At 43.5% G+C, this 26,444-nt stretch overlaps 1 protein-coding gene across 1 annotated transcript in view; it reads right to left on the bottom strand.

The window, feature by feature from the left end:
* Positions 1-17,984, bottom strand: part of KIT (KIT proto-oncogene, receptor tyrosine kinase) — a 78,901-nt gene extending 60,917 nt beyond the window's left edge. The window contains exon 1 of the mRNA XM_052641937.1: positions 17,881-17,984. Within this exon, the coding sequence (XP_052497897.1) occupies positions 17,881-17,947 (67 nt within the window). The 5' untranslated portion in view covers positions 17,948-17,984. The remainder of the gene's footprint in view (positions 1-17,880) is intronic.
* Between the last annotated feature and the right edge of the window lie 8,460 nt (positions 17,985-26,444).

Here is a 26,444-nt window from a genome sequence, read left to right as displayed (position 1 = left end):
CTGAAAGTGGGCGGGGAGAAAGATGGTGCCCCAATATCAACTCTGTGAGCAGAGTGAGCAGGTCTTCCTGGAAGCCCTGAGGGAACAGAGGACAACAGTCATTTCCCTGAAACCCCCCCAGGTGCCACCTTTACCACTCGGGCTACTGGCCTGTGTATTATGAATATCTCCATGATCAGAGGATTTCCCCCCTTTCCCACATTCCTGAATGCATAATACTCAAGAACCTCTCTTGGGCGTCCCATAAGCCAGATTCCAAACTTGAAATCATGAGATTCTGCTCCCCTGTGCAAGGGACTCCCCCTTCCAGCAGGATTAGATGATGGTGGCAACTGGTCTTATAAATAAAACTCACTAGGTGACACACCATCAAAATTGCATACATTAACCATCCCACATGTCCTAGGGATAAAAATGGGACTACTTCTCCCTACCTTTCATTCATTCATCCAAAAACTTTTCTTGAATGTTTGCTATAGGCTGGACCCTTGGGCAGCAGTGAAAAAGGCAGGGTCTCTCTCCCCCTCACGGAATTTATATTTAGCTGCACCGGTCAACCAGTAATTGTCCAATCACACAATTACAGTGTGCAGAGTGGGGAGACATCCATCGTACAAGGTGCCCTGACCTGACCTACCCTGGGGGGTCAGAAAAGAAACACGCCAGCTGGGGTCTGAAGGGCACCAGGAAGCAAGGAGAACTGGTGCCCCTGGCAGGGGCAGAGGGGCAGGGAGCTCCAAGGAGCAAGGACAGCTTCAAGGAGTGAAGCAAGCCCTGAGAACAGAAGATGCGGCAGGTACTGTGTGCAAAGTGGAGATCAAGTGGAGCTACTGGAAGTCTCGGATGGGATCTACATGGACAGACTTTACTCCAAGAACACTGAGAAGTCTCTGAAAGGTTTGAATCAGAGAGGAACACAATCACATTTATTCCTTTAAAATACAATCCAGAGGGGCCTTTCTATCACCATTCCCCCACTCCCACTTCCATGAACGACTTTTTTGCAGCCTCTACCAAGGGCATTGTCCCCCAGAACTGCAATTGTCTGCTTTCCTATTTGGAGCAACTGAAAGGCCTATCTATCTTTTCAGTGCAACAGAAAGAGAACAGAGAATTGCACACTGTTCTAATATGCAAGAGGCTACATTAGCTTCAGTTTTTTTTAACTATCTCAGCCCAACACTGTAACAAAGCTCAGTCATTTTTATACTCAGGATTGGTGGTTTTAAAACTTTACCCTACACCAGATACAGCTGGAGAGCTTGGTAAAAGGGACCACTGGGCCCCACCCCCAGAGTTTCCAAATTTGTCGGGTCTGGGGTGGGAAGGGAGTCTGCACACCCCTGAAAAGCCCCAGGTGATGCTGCTGCTACTGCAGGTCTAGGACCACACTTGGAGAACCAACCATCCCCTCCCCGACAAGGCAGTCAGTTACCAGGAGAAACCTATGGCATTAGCGCAACAACAAAAAAAATCCTTTTTAACCAGCATTAATCTGGATCTGTATCTTGGAATTCAAAGCAAACCTGCAAAAACAGATTTTCTTGAGTGAGCAAATCTGCCTGGCTTTTACACCTAGAAATCGGCCTCGTGCTGGGTCCCCCTGACAAGCTTTGGCAGCCACTCGGGCACAGATTTCTCAAATCCCCAAGCTTTAGAAGTGGGAAATATTGCAGAATTCACCAGTCACAGCTACAGGACTCCGGAAGAGTGACACAGGGTGGCAAATACAACTTCTGCAGCACACCAGACCTCAATCTGGTGCATGGCATGCAAGAGCCCACATCCACAGCCCAGGCTAACCAGTGACGACCTCAGGGCTCCCACCTGCAGTGGGTCAAAGACAGTCAACAGCCCAAGCCTGTCCTTAGACTGTGTGTGCTCCTGCACAAAGTCCTGTGAAATGCCAGGCACTGCTTGGTGAGTAGTCAGATACCACTCACCAATTTTCTAAATTGCTAATCAGATAATTGCTGCAATCATTAATTCTGCAGCCATTCTACATTTGAATACACAAAATAAAAAATAATTAGACCAAAACAATCACATTGGTCTAAAAGCACACTAATGGACAAAATTAGTTTATTCAAATTTGTTGCAACATGTATCAAAACACTTGGCTGGTCAATCTGCTTAATGAGTATTGACTTTTCCCTTAATTTTTCTTGGGTGACATTCAATTAGAGCTATACATTAAGCCTGCTACCCTTTGCAAAGGATTCTTAAAGACCAGCTCCATTTTGAAATGATTTCTTCTCAATCTCTTCATAGAAAACCAGAAGGAAATGTCTGAAAATGATCTTGCTCTATTTTCCAGAATTAAAAAAAAAAAGTTTCTACTATGCCCATTGAGTAAGTTTTACTTCTTTCAATGGCTTTAGAATAATGGTTGTCCCTAAATACAGGAGGAAAAGGGGGCCAATTCTAAATTGTCACCTTTTAGCATGTAATTTAAATCAATGGCCAACTGGAGGAAACTCAAATTGGAGGAAGGAAATTTTGTATTTTTGGAAATCTAAATTAATATTATGTCAAATCCTGGCAGCATTTTTTTCAAATGACTATAATTAGAGATATGCAAATTCTTCACTGGGGGGAAAAAAGCTGAAAGAGAAAAATGCACCTAATTAAGTAATGATTTTATCTTTATTAGATGGCATTAAAAGTGCAAATGTGGTTTAATCCTTTTAAAACTATAAAATAGAATTGTCTCCTTTAGAACTCAAGGAATATCAACCCAAACAAATAATGGCAAAAGTGGGTGGCTCTTTCCACCTTTTCCTCAGAAACAACAGCCCAGAGATGACTTCCTGGTCCTCAGATAATTTCAACCATTACATTTTGTAACACTAAGTTTAGAATATGGCTTAGGTAGCCCATAAAGTGGCCAGTTTGCAGATAGTTAGAAGCACTAACTTTTCTATCACACATTCTTATATTTTGAAAGAAAATTACTTTTAAATAAGGCAGCTATTATTAGTGATTTAATGTTTTAAGACTTTGCTATTTTGCTAGCAGACCCAAAGGTTATCAATTTCATGTTAAAAAGCCCATAGATATTCTGGCAAGATGGTGGTGGGAGCATAATTCATTGAATCTCCCCAATTCATCCTAACCATAAAAACGGACAAATAGAGCAGCACCAAAAACCCATAGATAGGAGCTACAACAAACCCAACTGATAAGGTGTCCCCAGGAGCCCTGTGTATGAAGGAAATGGGGACAGACCACCAGGAGCTTGAAGAACAGCCACTAGGTGCTCACCGGAAAGCTCCAAGTCCCCATTCTGGAACACCCACAGAAGCTGGCAGAGTACTCTGCAGGTTCCAACTTCCCTAGGAAGTGTAGAGGGATTGTGTCCCATGTATTTCTAATGTGCGAGGATGCTCTGGGGGTGAGGGAGGTCTAATTCCTATGAACTAACAAACTAAGCCAAAGCTCCACACTGCAGAGAAACTGCTAAGGATGAATCCAAGGTGAGTAAATTGGGGCAAAGGAAAGATTCAGTCAGGTAAGAGCTGGGGACAGAGACCAAAAAGTTAAGATCTTAGAAGTGGAAAAGTCAAGTCCATTTTTTTAAACCACTTCATGAAAACAATGTAAGTGGGTTCTTTAGAACTGTGAAGCAAGAAGAGCTATAATGGTTCTAACTAAGAGTATACGAAAACTAAAACTCATAGTGAACAACAGAAAAGAATCACAATTGAATTCCAAATGTTTTATTTAAAGAAAGAGTAAGGAACAGAATCACATCCCTAGTATAGACGATAAAATCATGCCAGAAAAACACATAGGAAAACTATAATACTTCAAAAATGAGCTAAAAGAAATAAAAAAAGTTCTAAAGAATAGACTAAATCAGAATTTTAAAGTCATAAATGAGCTGGTTGATTGAATATATATATATGTAACTGAATCACTTTGTTGTATACCAGAAATTGACACAACATTGTAAATCAACTATACTTCAATTAAATAAAAAAGAAAAAAAAAATGAGCTGACTGGAGAAAAGATTTGAAAAATGGAGATAAAAAACTAAGAAAAATGAAAGAAAAAAATCATTTTAGAAATAAAGGGTAAATAAAAAGAACACAAGAGCAAATAAAATGAATAATGCCTCAAAAGAAGTAGAAGAGAAGGAGGAAAATGTTTTAATTCTATCAAATTATGAAGATATTAAAAGGGTTTGAGAGAAAAAGGTCAAAATAAAAGATGGGCAAAGAAGATCTAACATGCACACAATGGGAGCTCTAAAAGCCAAGAGGAAAAAATAGAACCAGGAGCAAAAGCTGCACTGTAAGCAAATTTAAATTTATCGTCTGAGCCCAGGTCCCCGGCATTGTCAGTGGATTCTTTACCATCTGAGCTACCAGGGAAATAGCACATTATGTCCCGGGGGGCGGGGGGGGCGGGAGGAATCAACTCAGAGCATCTAACACTACAGAACTATAGACTTCAAAGAATAAAGGTAAAAAAAAACAGTCCTTTGGGTATCTAGACAAACATATCAAGCTAAATATGAGGGAAAGAAAATCAGATTGCCAGCAGACTTTGACAACACTTTATGGCAAAAGACAATACAGTAAAATATTAAAGATCCTTGAGCAAACAAAAGATGAGCCAAGGATTTACATCAAACAACCTGACTTTTAAGTATAAAAAGCAAAGGCTACAGACAAGCTCCTGTGAACATAATTCAGGAACTACTTCCCATGAGTGCTTTGAGGTACTTTAGAGAATGAGCTACGGAAAACCAAAATGTCAGGAAAGACAAGACATAAGCCGTGGTGGCAAGCATTAAATATACATTTACTTGCAGAACTAAGATTAAATGATGATTAAAAAAGGAGATAGCAGAATATGTGACTGCTATACACTGTGATCAAGTAATTTCGGTGCAGTTTCAGAAAAGTTAGGGGATGGAGGAGTATCTGCAAAGCAGAACATGCTTGCTGATTGCCTTATAGATAGTAACTGGGAGCACAAGAGTATCTCTTCAAATCCCAAGCTAGGAGAGAAAAGGGAAAGAACAGACTAGTAACTAATTTCAATGTTGCTCACACAAGGCAACCAGTAGGAAACTGGGCCCAGAAAGAGTGAACCAAGAGTATTATATAAAGGTGTCAGTGTAAAGGCAACCATTAGAACAAAAGCCAAAAACTTTGCAAGTACTCAACCGTATATCCAAAACAGAGAAAGAAAATAAAATTATAGAGGAACATACCATCTACTGATGTCATCTTGGTAAAAAAAGAAATCAAACTTGAGTATGATCATACTAACGCCACCAAAGGCAGCCCGAGTCCTACTCCGTGCCCAAGAGCAGACAGAGGAGGAGCTTTCCTGTCCTGTGTACCCAGAGTCTCCATTCTCACTGGGGGAGTCCTTGATTTGAAACGGGAGGGCTTATCACTTCATGGACCTCTGAAAGTTCATCCTAAGGCTAAGAGGCAAAGAAGTCATCCTGTCCTCTCATCCACGCTACTGCAGTTAACAGTGGAGTGGATAGACCACGCCCAGCATGACAAGACAGTGGCTGAACTGTGTTTTAGCTTCTCCACGACCTGCGTGCTTTGTCAGACTCAAAGTGCTGAATACAGGTATCATTAGAAGCTGAAGATGGTCAATTTCAACAACAAAAAAAAAAAAAGAAGAAAGAAGGTGAAAAGGAGGTACAGAGCCTCCCGTCCTTGGAGACAGACTGGAGAGCATTCAGCCTGCATCCCTGAAGCATCTCTCTCAGCTGTGAAAAACCATTCTGGTCCATTCGGAGGAAAAAATGGTTCCAAACCTACAGACGGATGACGGACTTTTGGCACGTTCAAGGCTCTGCAGACTCCTGAGAAGTGAAGACATTCCCCGGCATTGTGGACACTTCTGTCACCCACTCTGGTACCTCCTTCATCAGTACAGTCTCATACCTGTTAGAGGCTGAAGTTATAAACACTAGCGCCATAACAAGCTGGGGTCAGACTGGTATGTGGGACACCACAGAGGCAGACAGGGCTCAGGAGACAAACATCTCACAAAGCTCCTCCTGAGCTGTCGCAACTCCGTTCCCTTCCCACACTCCCATCTCTTTCCATTTTGCCTCCTCTGGCCCCTCCTTCCCTGTGACCCCCAACCCTCTGAGAAATCTTGCCTTTCTTTACTTCCTTCTTTAATTGACCCTAATGCAAAACTGAAATAAATCTAAATAAAGCTGCTTTCTCGCAGAGAGACCCTAGACCTTTTCTTTCTTCTGGGCTCTTTGTAAACCTGGGCTCATGAAAGGAAAAGAATTCACTAGAACATAAGCCCCAAAAGGACAAGGCTATTTGCCTGTTCATGGCTATGCCCCTCCAGCATATCAATAATTATTTGTAAACAAATCTACAAATTCCTGGTAGATGTAGGGTCCACTGAAAAGATACTGAAGGGACGAAGAGAATGAAGCTGTAAACCTTAAGCGCTACAGCTTTATGCCCAGAGGTGCTGTTCCCAGATTTCCACATGGAGAGAGAAGCCAGCTGCACCTGCCTGGATTGTGCTCACCTGCCTGGATTGTGCTCACCTGCCTGGATTGTGCTCACCTGCCGACGGCAGGCTGCTCACTACCGTAGCACTTTTGGCATCCTGGCTAGCCTCTCCTTAGAAGGCACTCATTCTGAAACTAAAGTGATCATTTAAAATAATATCCCTTGAAAATGCTGGAATGGAAATTAGGCTACGCATTCAGATCTCCTTAAAAAATTCATAAACCCTTCCACATATGCTAGTTTATTTTAAAAGACTGGAAAGAAGGGTTCTTTTTCATGAAAGTGAGCTAGAAACTTGCCTACAATTTCCCTGTAGTAAATATACTAAAATAACAAGAAAACCACTTAAACATCCCAATTAACTGTTTTCAAGTGGCGATTCTAATGACGTATTTTTAGAGAAAGGATCCTAGTTTAATTTAACTAATGACGAAAAGCCTAAAGCCTGTGCGGTTTTACCAGGCTGTTTCTTGAGATGAAAATCTTCCATCAGCCATTAAAAAAGAAATCTACATTGTGAAGAACATGATGGAAACACATTTTTAACATTTTACAAACTATAAAACATGCTTTAAAAGGAGCCATAGTCTTTCCAAGTAGAATAATTCCCAATTTTTTAAACCACTTAGTCTTGTTTTCTTTAAAACATATCCTAGCCAAGTAGAAAAACAGCCAAAGGCTACACAAAACCACTAATATTTTCCCCAGAAGTCAAATCTACATTAGATCCGTTTCTAGAAATACTTCCCCTCCAATAAAAAAGAGACACCAAACAATTAGCAAACCTGGTAACGCCTCCTTTGTTCAAACCCTGCAAAGCAATTCCTCTGCTAAATCTGCACAGGCTATTATATTTAACTTACTGGCAGCCCTGTTTGTTTTCAAGAATTTTAAAACGTTCTTTGAAATTATCTGAGTCACCTGGGGTAAAACCAAATTTTTTTTAAGAGATACAAAGGAAATAAGTAAGGATTTCTCCTCTTTTCATTTACCCTATTATTTTTTAATCCATTAGGTCAAGTACAAGGAATTCCCTGGAAAATACCATCATTCACATGTTTATCTCAAATAATAGATTTCCACCTCTCACCAACAGCTACCTCCTCCCCGAGGATCAGTGCTTTGGAAAGGGCAGTAACCAGCACCTCTCATTACCTTTTAATTACCTTCTAATACAGGGCTAGGGAATCCAGAGCAGATGAGAATTCTTTTCAAGGCTTGAGGGTTTTACTCGCTGCTGGGTTTGTTTGTTTGTTAAACCAATGAATTTATGCATATTTATGCACAAATTTATGTTACATACTTGAGTTACCATTATAATAAATATTTAAAATTTGTTAATAAGCTAAGACTCAAAGATTATCTCTTGCTACTATCAGATGTTGAGCATACAAAATCTGTAGTCTTGGCTGGGGGCGGAGGTGGGTAGGTAGGAAGGTAGAGAAGGGTAATCAACCCTGGACTTAAAAGCAACTCCAAGTACATATCCGTGGACCTACTCTGGATGCGCACTGTGCATACTGTGTGTGTATGTGTGTACGTGCACACGCGCACGTGCATACACTGCACATAGTGTATATGTGTGTGTTAGTTGCTCAGTCGTGTCTGACTCTTTGCGACTCCAGGCTCCTCTGTCCATGGGATTCTCCAGAGAAGAATACTGGAGTGAGTTGCCATTTCCTCCTGCAGGGGATCTTCCCAACCCAAGGACTGAACCCAAGTCTCTTCACTCTCCGGCATTGGCAGGCAGGTTCTTTACTACTAGCGCCACCTAGCAAGCCCACAATATATGTAATACCATGCAAAAGTGAGATCTACACTCTTCCTAAAATTACTTCTCTGAGTAAGCACCTACTTGACCAGATGACACTTATAAAAAATCTCATCACATATGGCATTATAGGAAATACTGCAATTACTGAAGAAAAACCCAGGTGCCCTAAAACTTATCCTATCTCGTATTCTGTTAGTCCCCACAGAGATTGTTTTCTACGGGAGTCTTTCAGCTGTCATCCTCTGCGTCTATTGTTCACATCCTGACCAATCGCCCCACTCTTCAGGGTTTAACTTGGCTTCCAAATCTTCCTTGCAATCAGCTATTCCTTCAGCCCAGTGCTATACATTATGTCTTACTTAGCTTCTGGACCCGAACTGTTAAAGTCTTATTATAAATTTTACTACATTAGCATCTACCTAGCACTTCTGTTTCCATAGATTCCCAGCTCCTTCAAGGCAGGAAATCACATCTCAGAAATCTTCATGCATGACGACATGACAGGTGTAATGATGTAATCAACGAGAGACTGCTGAATTGCAGTTCCATACCACATTCCCCTGCTGGATGGTCGGCTGATTTAACAACTGCCACTGAACCATGAACACCAAATGACCAAAGGGAAGGGGCAGATGCGAAGGGAAGTGAGAATGCTGGGCCAGCCCCAGAGCAAACAGTCCATCCCTGAGTAATCAAGGGGAAAGGGCTCCTTCATCCTTACAGACCTCAGCCTGTGTGCAGCATGGCTGACTGTGTCTCAGAATCACCAGTCGGTGGGGCAATCACAGAGCACAGCCATTCTTAGGTCAGGGCTAATTACGGCTGATGATAGATTACTTTAGACCTCAAACTTCCTTGTTTTTATTCTGGCCCTCAGCTTAAGCTATAGCACTGTACAATTCATTCTGTGGTTATTTTCACCACCCCCACCTCCAATACATCAATCAGTAACCCAATTTTAGGTGCAAGTTCTTTATTAGCTACCTTCAACATAAGCAAAAATTGTGAAGATCCTGTTAGTCTACTCAGAATTGATGAGAAACCCTCCACAGCCACGGCAGTGAAGGGGCTGGTTATTTTATTTAGCAAAGATTTCAGGCAGGCCCCTAAAAAGTCATCATACCAACTGAGGGGTGCAGGACGTAACCATTTAAAGACAAAAATTACTTACTTGGCTTTTGTCATACCTGCAGCCAAGACCCTATAACTAGTTCTGGTAACACAATAAAGTCTTTCCAACCTTTCCAATCAAAGGATTTTCCACACACACACACACACACACACACACACACACACACAACAAAAAACGTGACTTCCCTTCTGGGGCAATTTAAACTAGTCTTATTTAGTCCCATTCTTCACTCATATTCTGCAAATATTTGAAGACTGTCATTCACTAAACCTCCCTTCACCTTATCTTCTTCAGGCTTAATAAATCCAATTTCTTTAAGTTGCTTTCAAAGGGCCTATTTCCCAAAGCTTTAATCAACTCTATATTCTCTTCTATACCTAAAACATCCATTTTATTCTCTGAGAAAACCAATAAACATACTTTTTAAATGGTCTAATGCAGAGAATAAATGCAGAATTATCTTCCTGTCATCGATTTCTTTCCAGGAAAATTTACTTCTCATTACATGACTGACTGGTACACAACACACAATTCTTTCTAATCCCCAAAACCTACTGTAACATTACAGAGCCATGTTTTGTTGACCTTTGGAGCTTAAGTTTTGTTTTTCACTTGGACCTGACCCTACGAAGAATTTCATTTATATCTGTCGTCATTTCTGTGAAATTGGCCTTCAAGAAAATGCAGTCTGTAAGTAACCAAAGAACAACATAGCATCACATGCCCTCTTTCAAAAGGGCTCATCCTCTTAGCTTTATTTCTGTGAATTCCATAGCACCCCCAGTGCTGTTACCACACCCACAGCAACTCCTGTTCCCCCTCCTCACTATCTCATCAGTGACTGGCAAATCCGAGATGCCTGTAAATTGGCCAAGTGAATTAACCAAGTCTGCCACCTTTATCTTCCTCTTATTTCTAAAGTGTTTCTCTTTCTCTCCAGAGCATGCACTCTAACACCCAAGCGCTCAGTTCTTCATCCAAAGACCATCTAATCATCTAAAGAGTGTGACTGATGGACCCCTGCCCAGCTCCCCACTAACATATAACGCTCAAAGGCTTAACTCCACTCTAACAGAGGCTCAGAAACTCTCCCTTAGGTATTTGTACACCCATGTTCATAACAGCATTCTTCACAATTGCCAAAAGGGGGAAGCCAAGTGTTCACTGATGGATGAATGGATAAACTGTGGTAGACACGTCCACGTACATGCACTGCCTTCCTTAAAAAGGAAGGAAATTCCGACATGCACGACCACATGGTGGTGGTGTAGTCACCAAGTCGTGTCTGACTCTGCAACCCCATGGACTGCAGCCCACCAGGCCCCTCTGTCCATGGAATTCTCCAGGTAAGAATACTGGAGTGGGTTGCCATTTCCTTCTGCAGGGGATCTTCGCAACCCAGGAATCGAACAAGGCAAATTCTTTACTGGACTGAGCTATGAGGGAAGCCCTGAACCTTGAAGACAGTATGCTAAATGAAATAAGCCAGTCACAAAGACAAGTACTGAATGATTTCTCCTATTTGAGGTCCACAGAGCGTCACAGTCGTACAGACAGAAAGTAGAATGATGGTTGCCAGGGGCTGGCGGACTGTTTCATGGGTTGAGAGCGCTAGGTTTTTGTAAGATGACAGTGTTCTATCTTAAATAACAATGTGAAGATAATACCACTGAGCTGTACATCAAAAAATGTTTGCGATGGTAAACTTTACGTGTATTTTACTAAAACTCACACACACACACACTCCTTAGTTTCAGCTGCCCACAGCAAGGGGTGCCCAAGTTTTTGGAGCTGGCTGAGGAGTGTGCATTAGGACAAAATGGTGGAGCAAACAGCCCTGGACTAGTGAGCAAAGCTGGGAGGGCCACTGCTGGGTCAAGTCTACCATAGCCTTGACTACAAGAGTATTTGCAGAATCTGGACCAAACCCAACACTAACATGACCCTCCCCCACCAATGATCCTTGAGGCTAACCAAAGTCCACCTTTCCAGCCTCTTCCCGCCAATTCCTTCCCCCTAGTCCTAACAGGAACTGAATCTTCAAATAAGATCTTAATCTCTTGCTCCCTCTTTCAGCAGTTATTTTTCCAATACAAGCCTCAACCACAGACACTCTGCCCTCCTTTAAAGTGTAGAACTTAATGTCAAATATTATCTCCCATATGGACACTTTTACTGATCCCTGATCTATCACATGCCCACCAAGATGTAGACTCCTCTCCTTTGAAATATTGCCTGGGTACTCTGCACTCATGACACCAAATTCTACTTTGAATTGATGGTTCTGCTCTCACTTTATTCCTCCGCAGTCCAGGAGTCCACACGTACAGTACCTGCAAGGACCAAAGCATAGGGATTGATCATCCTTTGCCAAACTGAATCTGAAACGTTGACTGAGATAAGCTCTATACAAGTGCTGGAGAACAGGCGAGAGTTCAAACTAGTATTGACTCAGCACTGCTGTGTGTCCAGTACTGGGGGCAACGGACAAGCCCAGCTTGGTCCTTCAACAGCTAGAGAAGAACCTCTTACAGTCGCGGAGGAGCCTCTCCCTCTCAAGGCTTTCTCTCAATGCCACTTTACAGGGCATAGGATTCAGGGACCCTCTGTGAGCTATACTTACTTATTCACATTGAGAAAATGGCTATCTACAGAACTTTCCCCTCCTAAACTTTTATCCAGAAAGCTGCACCCCCCTTTTATAGAAAGCAGCTATGAATAAGGTTAAACAGAATCAGGGAGGGAACTATGCACAACGCTAACTGAATCTTAAAAAAAATTTAAAAAAAAAAACCAAGACATTAAATGGATAAGCTTCAGGACTTTCCTGGTGGCCCAGTGGTGAAGACTCCATGCTTTCACTGCAACGGGTGCAGGTTCCATCTCCGGTCAGGGAATTAAGATCCCACATACCTCTCCATGAGGTCTAAAATATACATATAAAAGTAAAAAAATAACAGTAAATGGATAAACTTCATCTTGATCTGGGCTTCCCTGGTGGCTCAGATGGTAAAGAATTTGCCTGCAATGCAGGAGACTCGGGTTCAATCCTGGGTCTGGAAGATTCCTTGGAGAAAGGAATGGCAACCCACTCCAGTATTCCTGCCCCATTCCAGTATTTCTGGAGAATTCCATGGACAGAGGAGCCTGGTGGGCTACAGACCGTGGGGTCGCAAAGAGTTGGACCCAACTTGATTAATAACTCGTCTTGATTAATACTAAGACAAATCCCTCTATATAACTTGGGTTTAAACCATTTCTGAATTTCTTTCCTAAGAGACAAAGCTGAAAAAGAAACATTAAAATCAGCCTGGTGGTGGCGTTCCCATGCTTTCCCTGTAAGGGACGCTATGCAAAATGCATTTTCTGCATAATCTAATTTTCTCCTTTTAGTAGCCCTATGCCATCATTCCCATTTTACAGGTGAGGAAATGAAGCTTGATTGAGGAGAAGGGTCTCATCCCAGGCCACAGAGCTGGCAAGAGGTGGAACTGAATAAAAACCCACCTTGTCAATTTCAGAGCCCAAGCTCTTAACTGGGATGCCATATACCCTGAATAGCAATTTCGCATAAACTTTAAAGTTCGCAAACGCCTTAAAAACATAGCTGTCAGAAAGGTATCAGCCAAAGATATCTAGCAAAATCATTTCATAACTAAAAGGTAAGCATAAGATGAATGGAAAAAATTAGGAGGGATAAATATTTTCACTGGAGAAATCTGGGTTTTTTTTCCTCCTGAGTAAAAAATAGTCCAAGATCTGTTCAATCTCTAAGACTAGTGATTCCCGACTGTTATGTCAAAAGCTATATAAAATTCAAGACAAAAATTAAAGTTTATTTCATTTTAAAAGTTGTCAAAATCTGTTGGTATCTGCATGCAAGGATTATAAAGAGAAATAGTCAAATTCTACACATTTATGAAGTTTCTTCATTTGTTAGGTGGCTATCCCATCCCATACCCTGCGCCAAGTATTTTTACAATAATTTGTTTCTAATCTTTAAAGTAATCATATTAGAGAAGGCATTAATCCCATTTTAGGGATATCAATAATTTCTAATTTATAGATAATAATTACGTATTAAACTTGACATGTATTGAGTTTGTACCATGAGTGTGCCAGACAGCACCATGTTAAAAACTTTATATGTAGCCACATACTTACTGACACAGAGAGGTTAAGTAATTTTCTCAACGTCACACAGCTAAAACTAGGACGAAAGAGGGAAGCTCAGCAAGAGTAAGCAATTCGTTCCAAGGTCACAAAGCTGTCAGTCATGGAGTCAACAGACTAAGACAAGGCTGTCTTCATTGCTTAGGCCTGTGCTCCTTCCACAAGGTACCTGCAATATCCCACCTGTGCTCACTGGAGCCCAAGGCTAAACGCCTAAAAGCCTGACTGGCAGTGGAGAGGGATTGTCTAGGTCCCATGTAAAGAGGCAATTTCCAACTCTTCAAGAGAATTGAGAAATCTAGACTTTGATACAAATTCTCCATATTTTAAATACTTCCCCAGTATTTTCTAAAAAAGTATTATGTGAGCCAAATAAAACACATCCAAGTAAGGGCTATCAGTTTACAATTAAGTGTCTGAAGTCAAAAGATGGGCTGTCTCAGGTCCAAAATGTCAGAAACCAGAGCTGCTAAGCCAGGCTTATTCAAAAGTCCTCTCTACTTTCAACAATGATTTACACTGAATTCACTCTATATTCAAACTTTAACTCCCTCTTCACTCTGGATTTGCAGCCATAAAAATATCTATTCAAGTTACAGTGACCACGTGTGAAATTTTGCATGCCTAAGATTTCTTCAAATGTCTTTCGGTGCCTGTTTTTAAAAAGACACCAAACATGAACACAGCAACATTTAGCACTTCCCTAGCCTGTCGGCTGTTAAACTAAATTCATTCTGGAAAATACCGCTGCAGCCTTGACCATTGCCTTGAGGGGTTCCCGCACTGCAGTTCAGCTTCAAGAACTCTGCTCAGGACACCATGGCTCATTTCCTGGTATCCTTTAATCAGCTGTGGAGACTTGAGGAAATGAGTCAAAATCCTAAGGGCAACTTTTAGTGGCCGTCAACAACAGCAGCAAAATCCATCACAACAACATCTGTACATAAACGTGCTCCAAGGGAAGCCCACAGAATAATCTGGCACACCATTTGTTTGGGGGAGAGAAAGGTTTTGAGTGGTGAACTAACTGCATTATAACTCATGGTGCTCATCCAGGGTAAACGGCCAATGGTGTTATCCACCACTAGGGGTTTTCTCTCTCACAAGTTCACCACAAGTATACAATGCAAAGACCACTTTTTTTTTTTTTATACAGTGGGGATGGAAAAAACATTTCAACTAACACGCATCATCATTTTAGAGACAGCGCATCTTCATTTTGGAGGGATTCTAACTGGAACAGGACAGTTCACACCTAAAACCCTCATGCTGTGCTAAGTCCCTTCAGCCATGTCCAGCTCTTCTCGACCCCATGGACTGTAGCCCGCCAGGCTACTCTGTTCATGAGACTCTCCAGGCAAGAACACTGAAGTGGGTGCCCTCATACCCAGCGTCAAAAGGGGAGCTATCATACACACATATCATACATAGCCCTGGGGAGCTATCACTGAATAACTCCCCCTTCGATGAAACCTCCCTCAAATTGAGAACTCTAACTCAGACACCCTGCGACAGGCAATTCAAGGTCTTTTTTCACCACCATTGGGAAGGTAATAATCTTGACCAGCCTATATTCCCAGAACCTCCAACAATGCCTAGCATATGATATATAATAGTTTCAAATAAATCTCACTTTACAACTGATTGAGAAATCATGTGAATGGATATACACCTGGGCAGATGGGGCCAGTCTCAGGCTTCACCACTGATTATTGTGGGAACCCTGGGTTATTCTCAGCCAGTTTCTCCAGATTTGGTAGGGATGGTAACAGGACTACCTCCAAGGCTTATCGAGGGGACTGGAAATTTCAGGCAATGGAACCCAACACAGGACCTGGCACTAATGTGAAATTTAAGGCACACTAGAAAAACGTGTTGCAATAACACAGCATGAGTGATTTATAAAGTCTTGAGGGGAAAAAAAATGTGTGGATGGGTGGGAGAGACCAGAGAGGGCATTAAATGAATTATCTGGGTTTCCTGTATAAAACCGTCATGTTATTTCCAGCAGGATAATAATCCAGAATGTTCTGTGTCCAGCTGCTGAGAATGACTCTAGCCTCACACCTGCAGGAACGAGGGCAGGGTATGATTCACTATTCCTTGCAGGTTCATCCTGCTGGGTACAGGAGCTGTAAACACTGCGGGGGGCGGGGGGTGCTGGAAATGGAGGATCCTGCGGAGTGGGCACCTCCTAGCCCTCAAAGGGAAACTGTAGGCGAGCATGTGAGAGAACACACACCTCACTGCTTTAACCAGAGGCAGGCGAGTAGGGTACCACCAAGGAGTCTCTGTGACCAGGAGAGGCAGCGGAATTTCAAGGAGGCAGGAAGGATTCAGGGAAAGAGCTCAGAAGTAGAGAGTCTATGCTCACGAGACTGAAAGAGGAGACTTTGGGACCCAAAGGATCCTTCATGGTGCAGACCCCTCACTACCCTGTGGAGGACCCTGAGCTCCCCTGAGTTTAAGGGACTGGTACAATGGCAGGCAGCCAATAAAAGCTGAGAAAGAACCAGAAAGGCAGCACGAGCTTTTGTCACTATACCACACTGCCCCCCCCAGGAGCCAGACCTTAAAATCCCCTCTGCCAAAAAATTCTCTAGGATGGCGCAGGCTAATTCTGAGGAAGAAGGAAGCTATTCATTTAATTTTCTAAAAAATGGGAAACAGTCTGTGTGGTGGTTCTTGTTCCCCCCTCAGGTCCATTGCACATGTCTTAAATGAAATTAAAATATCAAGGCACCAGGACGTAAGGGACCAAACATCTCATTTGAAGCTTAGGCAGTCAAACAAGCCACCGGAACCCGGCCACTCGTCATGATCCTTCCTACCTCTCTTCCCCAACAGGAAAGCCCTCACAATGCCTTAAGATTTTATGGGAAAACTGACCAGCAGAAAGAAAACTGACGAGACAGTTCCACAATAGTTCACAGCGATGCTTCCTCTGGAGCCCTTGAATTCCAGTTCAGACTCACTTTCTATCCTAACATCATCAAATTAGCCTTAAGGGTTAAAAAAAAAAAATGACGTGGGAAATAGTAGAGCTTCAGGGGGTTAGCTGGGCGACTTGCACTCGCTTGCGCACCAGAGACACCCAGAAAAAGAGAGAGGGGGCAGGAATGTGATTGAGGGCTTCCAGGAGTCTACAAATCCTCCTCCTCCACCTGAAGACCCAAGTTCCCGCGCAGATATAACCGATTTTCACAACAGCTTTAAGATTTAAGTAAGATTTGCTGAAAGTTCCACTCCATCTCCCACCCCCCACCTCGGGCAGCCGTTGAGTAAATCACGCGAGAGGCTGTGTTGCGATTCTCAATATTCCCAAAGAAAACAGGGACCTGGGATTAGAGGTCGCAGACACCGAAGGGGCTGGCAGAGCCCCGTCAACCTGGCCGGGCGCGGGCGGCGGCTGGGGTCGGGGACCGCAATGTCTAGGCGCGCCATCCCTGTCTCCCCCGGGAGCAGGCAGCAAACGCAGCCACCAGCCGCTCCGAGGCGCGTTGCAGGAAAGAAACGGCACGCGGCAGAAAGGGGCGAGCCTCGGGCACGGGATATACAAAAGCAAAGTCTGCAACCTAGCGGCTGCTTTCCACACCCCTGCCCAAGTTGTCTCCGGAGCCGCACCTCCAGGTTCGCGGCCACAGAGCCGCAAGCTCCCCCCTGCTAAAAGCATAACCCGGGAACCCGAGGACGCCGCAGCCTTCGACTCCGGTCCAGCGTGGCGCCTGGAACAGACGAGGCAGCGGGTGCGTCCCCGGCTCTGGGGCACAAAGAGCGCCGCGGTTTGGAAGGCAGCCGCTGCAGAGCAAAGAAAAGGCTCTCCTACAACTTCGCCCTCGGCGCGGCTGAGAACCTGCGGGCCGGTTCTCACGCACAACTTTTAACAAAAGGATGCAACCGCCGCGCCTCAGCCGGCGGAGATAACGCGCTGCGTGAGAACTCCCTCGCCGCCCGCCTCTGACCCCGCTCAGCTCCCCCTCCTCACAAAAGCAGCCCTAAACTCACAGACAACCCGCTGCCCTCAGCGTAAGCCCCTCGCCGCCCGCCTTCCTGAAAGACTCGCAGCTCAGCGCCCCCACCACCGGCTGAGGAGGGCTCCCGGCGCAGGTGAGCAGGGCAGGGCGCAGTAGAGTCCCGGGGCCGCCCCGAATCTTCCCGAAACTGAAACGCACCGGCAGCCACCTCTCCCCAGCCACCCCAACGTATTCGGACCCTAACGGAGCACAGGCTGCGCCGGGGGGAGGGGGGAGGCGCGGTCCGAGTACCCGCAGCGCCCTCCCACCTGTCTGGACGAGGAGCAGGAGCAGCAGAACGAAGAGGAAATCCCAGGCGCCGCGAGCGCCTCTCATCGCGGTGGCTGCGCTGGGACCGGAGCTCTGTTCCACGTTCCGGCTCTAGCCCGAGTGCCGGGAGCGCGGCAAAGCCGAGCCCCCAGAGCCGCGAGCGCCGAGCCGCGGCCGCTCCTCCCAGCGCCCTCCCCCTGCGCGACGGCCACGCCCCTTCTGCGCGCCCCTCCTCGCCTTGGTCTGGGTCTAGCTCCCTGGCGGCGGTGTCTGACCCCTGTTCTTTCGAGGTGCTGATCCCGGGGGACTGAGACCGCGGGAGTGGTTGAGCATGTCGGCCCTCGGCCCGCGCTCACGACCCCAGAGCCCATACATCTCTTCACCTCTCCTCCCCGGTGATGTTCCCGGACGAGAGTGGTGTTGCCCGCCGCGCGCTTTGTGAAGCAGGGCACCACGCGCACATCAGGGGATCGGCCCGCCACCTGGCAGATGCTCCCCAGACAATAAAGGTCCGCCACCGCCCCTCGAGCAAGCTCCCGAGGAAAGAGGCTGGACGCCGCTGGTGGTGGAGGGGCGCGGGGAACAGGAATTTGAGGGGAGCGAAATTGGGCCCCGACATTCTTCTGTATTCCTGTTGTTCGAGGGGGACCAAGCGTGGCGCCGGGAGCTGCGGTAGAAGGCTGAGCCCAGGCGTAGGTAATTTTTAATGCTCAGTTTCTGCACCTGCTCCTCAACCTGTAAGAGCACAGTTGGTTTCTATTGGTCGGCTTGGCCTCTGCTGAGACCTTTCTGGAGACTGGGGCTTTGGGGTAGGGAGGGGCTTTGTGAAGTTTACTCTGCGAGCTCGAGTTTTTAAACCCATTTGCGCCAAAGTTCTTGTACTAAAGGCCCTCTGAGCGTCTTTTTTTCCCCCCCGTTGTACTGTTTCTGTGCCTATCAGAAGGTAGTTACAAGAGTGGGGATTCTTGTATTCCTCTTAGCTGCCGTAGCCTGTACCAAGAGCAGAACAATAGTAAAATGATCCTCTTAAGCCAAGTTTTTCACGGCCTAGGAAGTGCTTTACCCAAGAAAACAACAGTGTCTGTGTAGAATTTTATAGTTCCTCCTTATGCTGAATGTTATTTCATGCTCACAATAACAGCTTTGTCAGGTAGGTAGGTTTATTATTTCAGTTCTAAAAGTGGCCCAAGATCACACAGTTAAAAGAGGGGAGACCCAGCCATTATAAGATTGACTCCAGGTATGATGAGTCTTCCCTCTGCATTCTAATAAATCAGTAAGACACCTCTCCATTCTCTTCAGAATGGAAAATAAATGGGAAGTGCCCATAAGAAAGAGCTGTGAAATAATTTAGATGCATTTAGACTCTTCTCTAAAGTAGCAGCCAAAATTTATCATTAGCCAGTTCTCCTCCTCCCCTTATTTCATACTGAAAGCTCCCTTGTTCCATGTTGGTAGGGCCTAAACTGGTTTAAGAAATGTAACTTTCAAAGTTAGCTAATCACTTAAAAATTATCACTACTCGATCAATATGGATATATGATCACCTCTCTTTAAATATATTCATTCAGTAAGCACTTAAGTGTCTACGGAGAGCAAGGAGGAACTAGGCACTGGGAGGACCATTGTTCTTAGGTGTGGGCACCCTGCCACAATCCTTAGAGTCAAGTGTGGGAACCCACAGTCCAATGTCCTAGCAAAAGGTTCAAGTCACACAGCTATGGGATGACTGAAATTCAAGGGGTACCATACTCAGGGCCATCAGACCACATCTCTTTCTGAAAATGACAGAGATAAAAGGTACCACTCAGAGCAGTAAGTTTCTGGGATCTTGATTTATTTCTAAAATCATTTCATAGTAGGGAGAAAAATCACTATGTGTTAAAATATCAACATTATGCCTGAGAGAGAAAATTTACAATTTTCTTCTTCAGTCAACTGATATTGGAGAGGATAACAAGTCTTCAGAAGACTGGATGAAAAGAGACCATACTGCAATTTAATTCTAGGCAGGAAACTTCTATCCAGAAAAAAAAAAAATAGAGAATTATACAATGCTGGACTATCATTCATGTCCTCCATTCAAAAACACCTATGAACATCTAGGTAAGCATATGCTACAAAAACCAATAAGATGGAGTCTCTGCCTAGAGGATTCTCATTTCAGGAGGGAAAACAGATACCCCAATAAGAAACTATAATATCTGTTAACAGGGGCCATGTTCAGCCTGTGTGTACCCAGGGTGGCCATATTGGTTGGGAGAATATTGAAATCTTTCTGTACTCATTGAGAAAAGCAAAAAACTACTTCCCTAAACACCTTCTCATCCCAACTCCCCTTAAGAACACCCCAAATCTCCCCAGATATAGCAATTAAAGGTTTAATACCAGGCATGGCAGAGAACCACCAGTCCTAGTGCCTTTAGGTTTATTAACTGTTTTTCATAATATCCTCTGCTAGCTCTGTCCTAAAAGGAGGCAGGTAGAAGGTGCCATGAGTGAAATGCCAGTGGAATGCACTGTGTTTTAGATCGTGTCCAGTAGAATCATTTACAATAATGGAGATATTTTATATCTCAGGTAATAATGTGTGGAACCAGTTCTGTACTATTTTGTGATAGCCCTTGCACCCTTTCATGAGTTATACTTTATATATTTTTATTGTTTTCATAAATGTATTAGTGAGGGCTCTTGATTGCAAGTTGTAGAAACTCAACTCAAACTGACTTATGCAAACAAAAAAACATAAAACCTATTAGCTCAGATAACTGGAGAGTCCAGGGATTATGATGTTTCAGACTTTCCTAGGTCTAAGAGCCCAGTCATCAGGACTTGAAGATGTGTGTGTGTGTGTGTGTGTGTGTGTGTGCACATGCATTCTCCTTCATCTCCATCCTCTAGCAGTGCTTCCCTGTATTGCTTTCCTGACTTCATATGCAGGTCTAGACTTACAGCTCATTGCAGATGCAAGCAGAGCTTTTCTGCCCTCAGGAACATCTCCTACAAAAGTGCTGACTTGGCTTGAGTCACATGCTCATCTAGAACCAGTCTCTGAAACCAGACAGATGGAACATAAGGATCAGCCAGGCCTGGGTCACATGCCCAGGCCTGGGTCACATGCCTATCCCTGGAGCCAGGGTTGGGGGCCCACTTCATCCACATCACAAGGCTTCAGAATGTGGAGGACTGTATTCTCAAAGGAAAACTGAGGAGGAATGTTGCTGCACAAAGAGAATCAGAAAGGTTCACTATAGCCTCACACAGCCCAAATCTGTAATTTGAAATTTTTTATATTTCTGATTGTAAAAGTAAAGATGCTTATTGTAGAAAATTTAGAAAATACCCCAAATTATAATGAATAAAACAAAACAACAATCACCCAAGGTATAATTACAGAAGAGTTCATTTTGTTATGTTTCTTTCTTTTCTTTCTTCTGTTTATTCTTTTTTTTTCATTATATGATTTAAGATTTTACAATATTTGGTAGGTTTCTATCTAGCTTTTTCACTAATCATAACACAAGCATTGTCCCAAATCATTATCAATTATTTGGAAACATACCATATAATGGTAACATAATGTTCAGTCCACCCTATATATGTACCATAATTCTGGGTGTTTCATCATTCCTCTCTTTTTTCCAGTTTTTTTCCTATCATAAATTACTTGGTGATGATCTTGGTGAATAAAATGCCCCTGCCTCTGATCACTTATTTAGGATAGATTCCTATAGATGGAATTACTACACTGAGGGGACAATCATTTTCAAGTTTGCTCCTTGATAGTCACTGTTTTTCCAGTAATGATTTGAAAGTCCATCAAGTGGGAGAAATGAGTATATGACCTTTATTGGTAGACTCTGTTTTAGTGATAATGCTCACAGTTAGTGAGGACAAAAGAAGATGATGTGTGCTCTTAGTACAAGCTTTCGTGCAGTATTTGTTGAACACCTACTATGTGCCAAGTGTGTTCTATTTGGTGCTAGGAATATGGAGTTGGACAAGACACAGATGCTGTCCTCATGGGATTTGCAGAGAAAGAAGAGGGACACATCAGGGGGTCAAAGATAAAATCATCATATGTGCTCTAACAGAAGTCTGCACAGGGTGATGTTTGAATGCAGAGGAGACCCTTGATCATATTGTACAATGGCTTCATGAAGCTTCCACAAAGACTTGGCAGATTCTGAGGCATGCAGAAGAGAGGACCAAGAGGGAGAGGGAGAAAGCAGGCATGCAAAGGGCTAGAGGCAGGAACCAGCATGAAGGAGATGAACCACGCTGTAGTTCATCACAGCCCAGCTAGGGAAGGGTGTGTAGTGCAGCACAGCTAGAGAATCAAGGCCTCACAGGAATGGAAGACCACAGAGATAAACAAGAGTCATTCCTGCCAAAAACCATGAACTTCATCCTCTGATGAAGAATGAAGCTATGAAGAGTCACTACAGGACTACTCTGGGGCCAGATGTGATTAAGATTTACATTTTGGAAAGATAGTGGGAAGACTCAGTGAAGGGTAAATGAAAAGGAGCCAAAACTTGATAAAATAGTCGGGAGCCTAATGTGGTGATCCATAAGAAGAGTGGTGAACTAGATTAAGTTAATGGAGGTGAGAATGGTGAGAAAGGGTGAAAAAGAGACACTGAGCTGACCTTAGACCTTGATTCCCCAACTGTGCTGTGAAAGGGGAATGGAAAGAGGGACGGATTTCTGATGTCAGTTCCAATGTGCTTCCCTTCAGCAAGACATTAAAGCAGGCTTATAATGGAACGTGAAAGATGTGGAGTCGGGCCTGGTGGGTGTGAGGAGCTCATGGATGCTGTGTAAGCTAGACGTGCAGTCCTGGAGCTCAGCATGGGTCCTGGCCATAGGGAAGTGGCGGCGGCCAAGGGTTTGGATAAGGTCACCCCGATGGAGTGTCCCCCATGAGGAAAACGGGGCTGATGCCATACCTAGGGAAACCCCCACATTTAAGGGATAAGCAGGAAAATGGTCTCACAAAGGATCCTGATAAGCAAGGGTCAGAGAGGCAAACAGCAAGAGCTATGGCTCAAGGAGATTTCAGGGGCATGGGCGTGTTCAGGTGTTGCCTATCTCTTAAGAAGTTCAAATAAGATAGAAATGTATTGGTTGCCTTGTAATCATAATAGAAAATGGCAGTACCTAGCAAGTTCCAAATTCTTTATGTTGATAGAAACTAACCCATTTCAACCTCACAGTAATTCTACCAGGTAGGTACTCTTGGTACCCCCCAGTTTATAGATGAGGAAACTGAGGCTCAAGAAAGTTAAGTAACTTACATTAAATTTACACCAGGATTCGAACTCTTGGCAGGCTGATTCCATAACCCTGGTACTTAATTCCTGTGATAAGTCACCTCCCTACTTAACCTCAAGGTTATTGGTAACTAAATCCATACTCTGGCACTCAGACACACACCTAGACACACACACTCACATACACACAGAGTTTGTGACACCAGAATTTAGGCTGCAGTGGGTTGAGTGGTACATTAGGGGTAAAGAGATGGAACCAAAGATTTATTGCTAGATACATTTTCAAGAAATTGAGTGATATAAAAAAAAGGAGGGGATGGGGCAAAGGACCACAGGGAGATTGGGAAGCCTTGAGCAGTTTGTAGGGTGAGGTGAGAACACCAGAAGAGGGAGATTTGAAAGATCCAGCTGGTGGGAAAGGGGAGATTAAAATATAGTCTAGGGAATTGAAAAGGGGAGATGAAAATAGAATCTAGGGAATTCCCTGGTGGTCCAGTTGATTAGGACTCAATGCTTTCACTGCCAGTTGGTTCGATCCCTGGGTGGGAACTGAAATCCCACAAGCCAAGCAGGCAGAGTAGGCAGAGAGAGCCTCTCTATGTTCAATCATTCAGTCAAGTCTGACTCTTTATGGGCCCATAGAGTATAGCCCGCCAGTCTCCTCTGTCCATGGGATTTCCCAAGCAAGAATGCTGGAGTGGACTGCCATTTCTTCCTCTAGGGCATTGAGGGTCAATTTTTAAATCCTGAAGTCATTTATATGTATATATAAATATATATATTTATGTATTTTAGTACTTAAATATATAGGAAGTTAATAATATATATATATACTTTTTATAGTTTAAAAATGACACTAAAAGATTATTATACTTAACAGCAAGTACTCCTCCTGGGTCTCTGTAAAAAAAATAAATAAATAAAAATCAACCCGATAGGGCCTCTTATCTAAATCCTTGCTACTTCCCAGAATCAGAAGTATTTCTAAACTTAAGAGTCACATTTGTGTTCCATAAATCTCCACAGCACATGGCTCAGGCATCTCTGAAGTCATATATCTTTCCTTGCCTTTTATTAGAATTATTTGCAACCTTGTCATAGCCTTTCCGCTAAATAATACATTCTTTGAGGAAACTGTGCTGTAATTCAGCTGTGGGTCTCACTGAAGGCCTTGCACAAGACGAATCCATGATACACACAGTCGGGACTGAATGTCGTCAAGATGGAATTACTAATAAATGTACATCTAACAGGGTGCTTTTTCCTTTAATTTTTATTTTACCAAATTTTATTTGGGCTCCAAGAAATCTAGCTTCTTTTTCTGAAATTATTATTGTTGTCATAAATTTGTGTAATCCAAGTTTGTCTTAATCACACACTAAATGCCATGACCTTTTCACCTTTGACATTTTTCTTAGGCTCTGATAAAGAAGTCACGTTGCAGGAGAAAGGAAGGAAGAAAAACTTGCTTTAAGATTGAAAGTATTAAATGATCAAGTAAATACCAGGAGGAAAAAAGTATTTAAAACACACACAAAAAGAATACATATAAATCAGTTATCCTGATTGATGAGGGAGGGAGAGAATAAAATTATTTAATCTTCTTGCCATTCTTGAAATTTGCAACTAAATGATCTCAGATTAGGGAACTTTCCCTCATTCTTTGCTTTTTCTTTAATTGAAGGATAGTTAATTTACAATGTTATATAAAAAGTGTTCAGAGAAGGCGATGGCACCCCACTCCAGTACTCCTGCCTGGGAAATCCCATGGATGGAGGAGCCTGGTAGGCTGCAGTCCATGGGGTCGCTAAGAGTCCGATATGACTGAGCAACTTCACTTTCACTTTTTGCTTTCATGCATTGGCTTTCATGCATTGGAGAAGGAAATGGCAACCCACTCCAGTGTTCTTGCCTGGAGAATCCCAGGGACGGGGGAGCCTGGTGGGCTGCTGTCTGTGGGGTCGCACAGAGTCGGACACAACTGAAGCGACTTAGCAGCAGCAGCATAAAAAGTGTTATAAAGTGTACAGCAAAATGATTCAGTTATACATATATATTATATATGTATATATTCTTTTTAGGATTCTTTTCCATTATAGGTTATATAAGATATTGAGTATAGCTCCCTGCACTATACAGTAGGTCCTTGTTATTTACCTATTTTATATATAGTCATGTGTACATGTTAAACTCCCTTCATTCTTGATTGATAAAAACTCCTTCCATGATTGAAGGGATAGCAATACTAACATAGTCCTTGTTACTCCAGTGCTGTAGCATAAACCATTCCCAGGGACAGAAGTGGCTCTGGTTGTGGCTTGTCTGCTGGCCCCCAGTGGTTAAAGTGACTGTGGAGATGGGGGTATATACAGAGCAGGCAAGGGTAGGGGTGAGCATGAGAAGGGGCCTGAGACACTCTGAAGAATGAAAAGGGACAACAGGCATAAACCAAACAATCCAGGAGGAGTGGTTATTCTAAGCATAAAGATTATAGCAACCTCTCCGCCACAGCTACCTCATTTTAATTCGGAATCAGATCTCTTCTTCTATCCCTTGGGCCCTTTAAGACAGAAATGTCTTGGAGATGTGTCTGCAGGGATTGAGTCCTTCTGTCCTCAGCTTGGAGGAGGGTGTGAACCCAGAGAGAGAATGAGAGAGAAGATGCAAGTGAAAAATCACTAGCATATTGTGGTTGACAATTAACTTTAATTGACTTGCACATTAAAAAAATAAATCCTGGCCAAAATCATCATCCTCATCATCATCATCACCATCCATAGTAATTATTATTGTGTATTATAATTATTCCTGGCATAATAACCAGAACTCCCCACCTTTCTACTATGCTGCTGCTGCTGCTGCTGCTGCTGCTAAGTCGCTTCAGTCGTGTCCGACTCTGTGCGACCCCATCCTTGGGATTCTCCAGGCAAGAACACTGGAGTGGGTTGCCAGTTCCTTCTCCAATGCATGAAAGTGAGAAGTGAAAGTGAAGTCGCTCATTCGTGTCCGACTCTTAGCGACCCCATGGACTGCAGCCTACGAGGATCCTCCGTCCATGGGATTTTCCAGGCAAGAGTACTGGAGTGGGTTGCCATTGCCTTCTCCCTTTTCTACTATAGAATGCCTTTAAGGCTTATTAATGGGTCATAATCACTTCCAGATGTAATAATAAGAGATAATGTTTGTTGAGTAATTATGATGCTTTATGTGCTGATCTGTTTGCCTGTATTAACACATTGCTTTTCCAAGCAACCCTTAGAGGTCAATCTATCTTTAGCCCCATTTTA

Source organism: Budorcas taxicolor, chromosome 6, assembly GCF_023091745.1.
Source record: "Budorcas taxicolor isolate Tak-1 chromosome 6, Takin1.1, whole genome shotgun sequence".
NCBI lineage: Eukaryota > Metazoa > Chordata > Mammalia > Artiodactyla > Bovidae > Budorcas > Budorcas taxicolor.
This window is presented reverse-complemented; position numbering and strand designations above follow the sequence as displayed.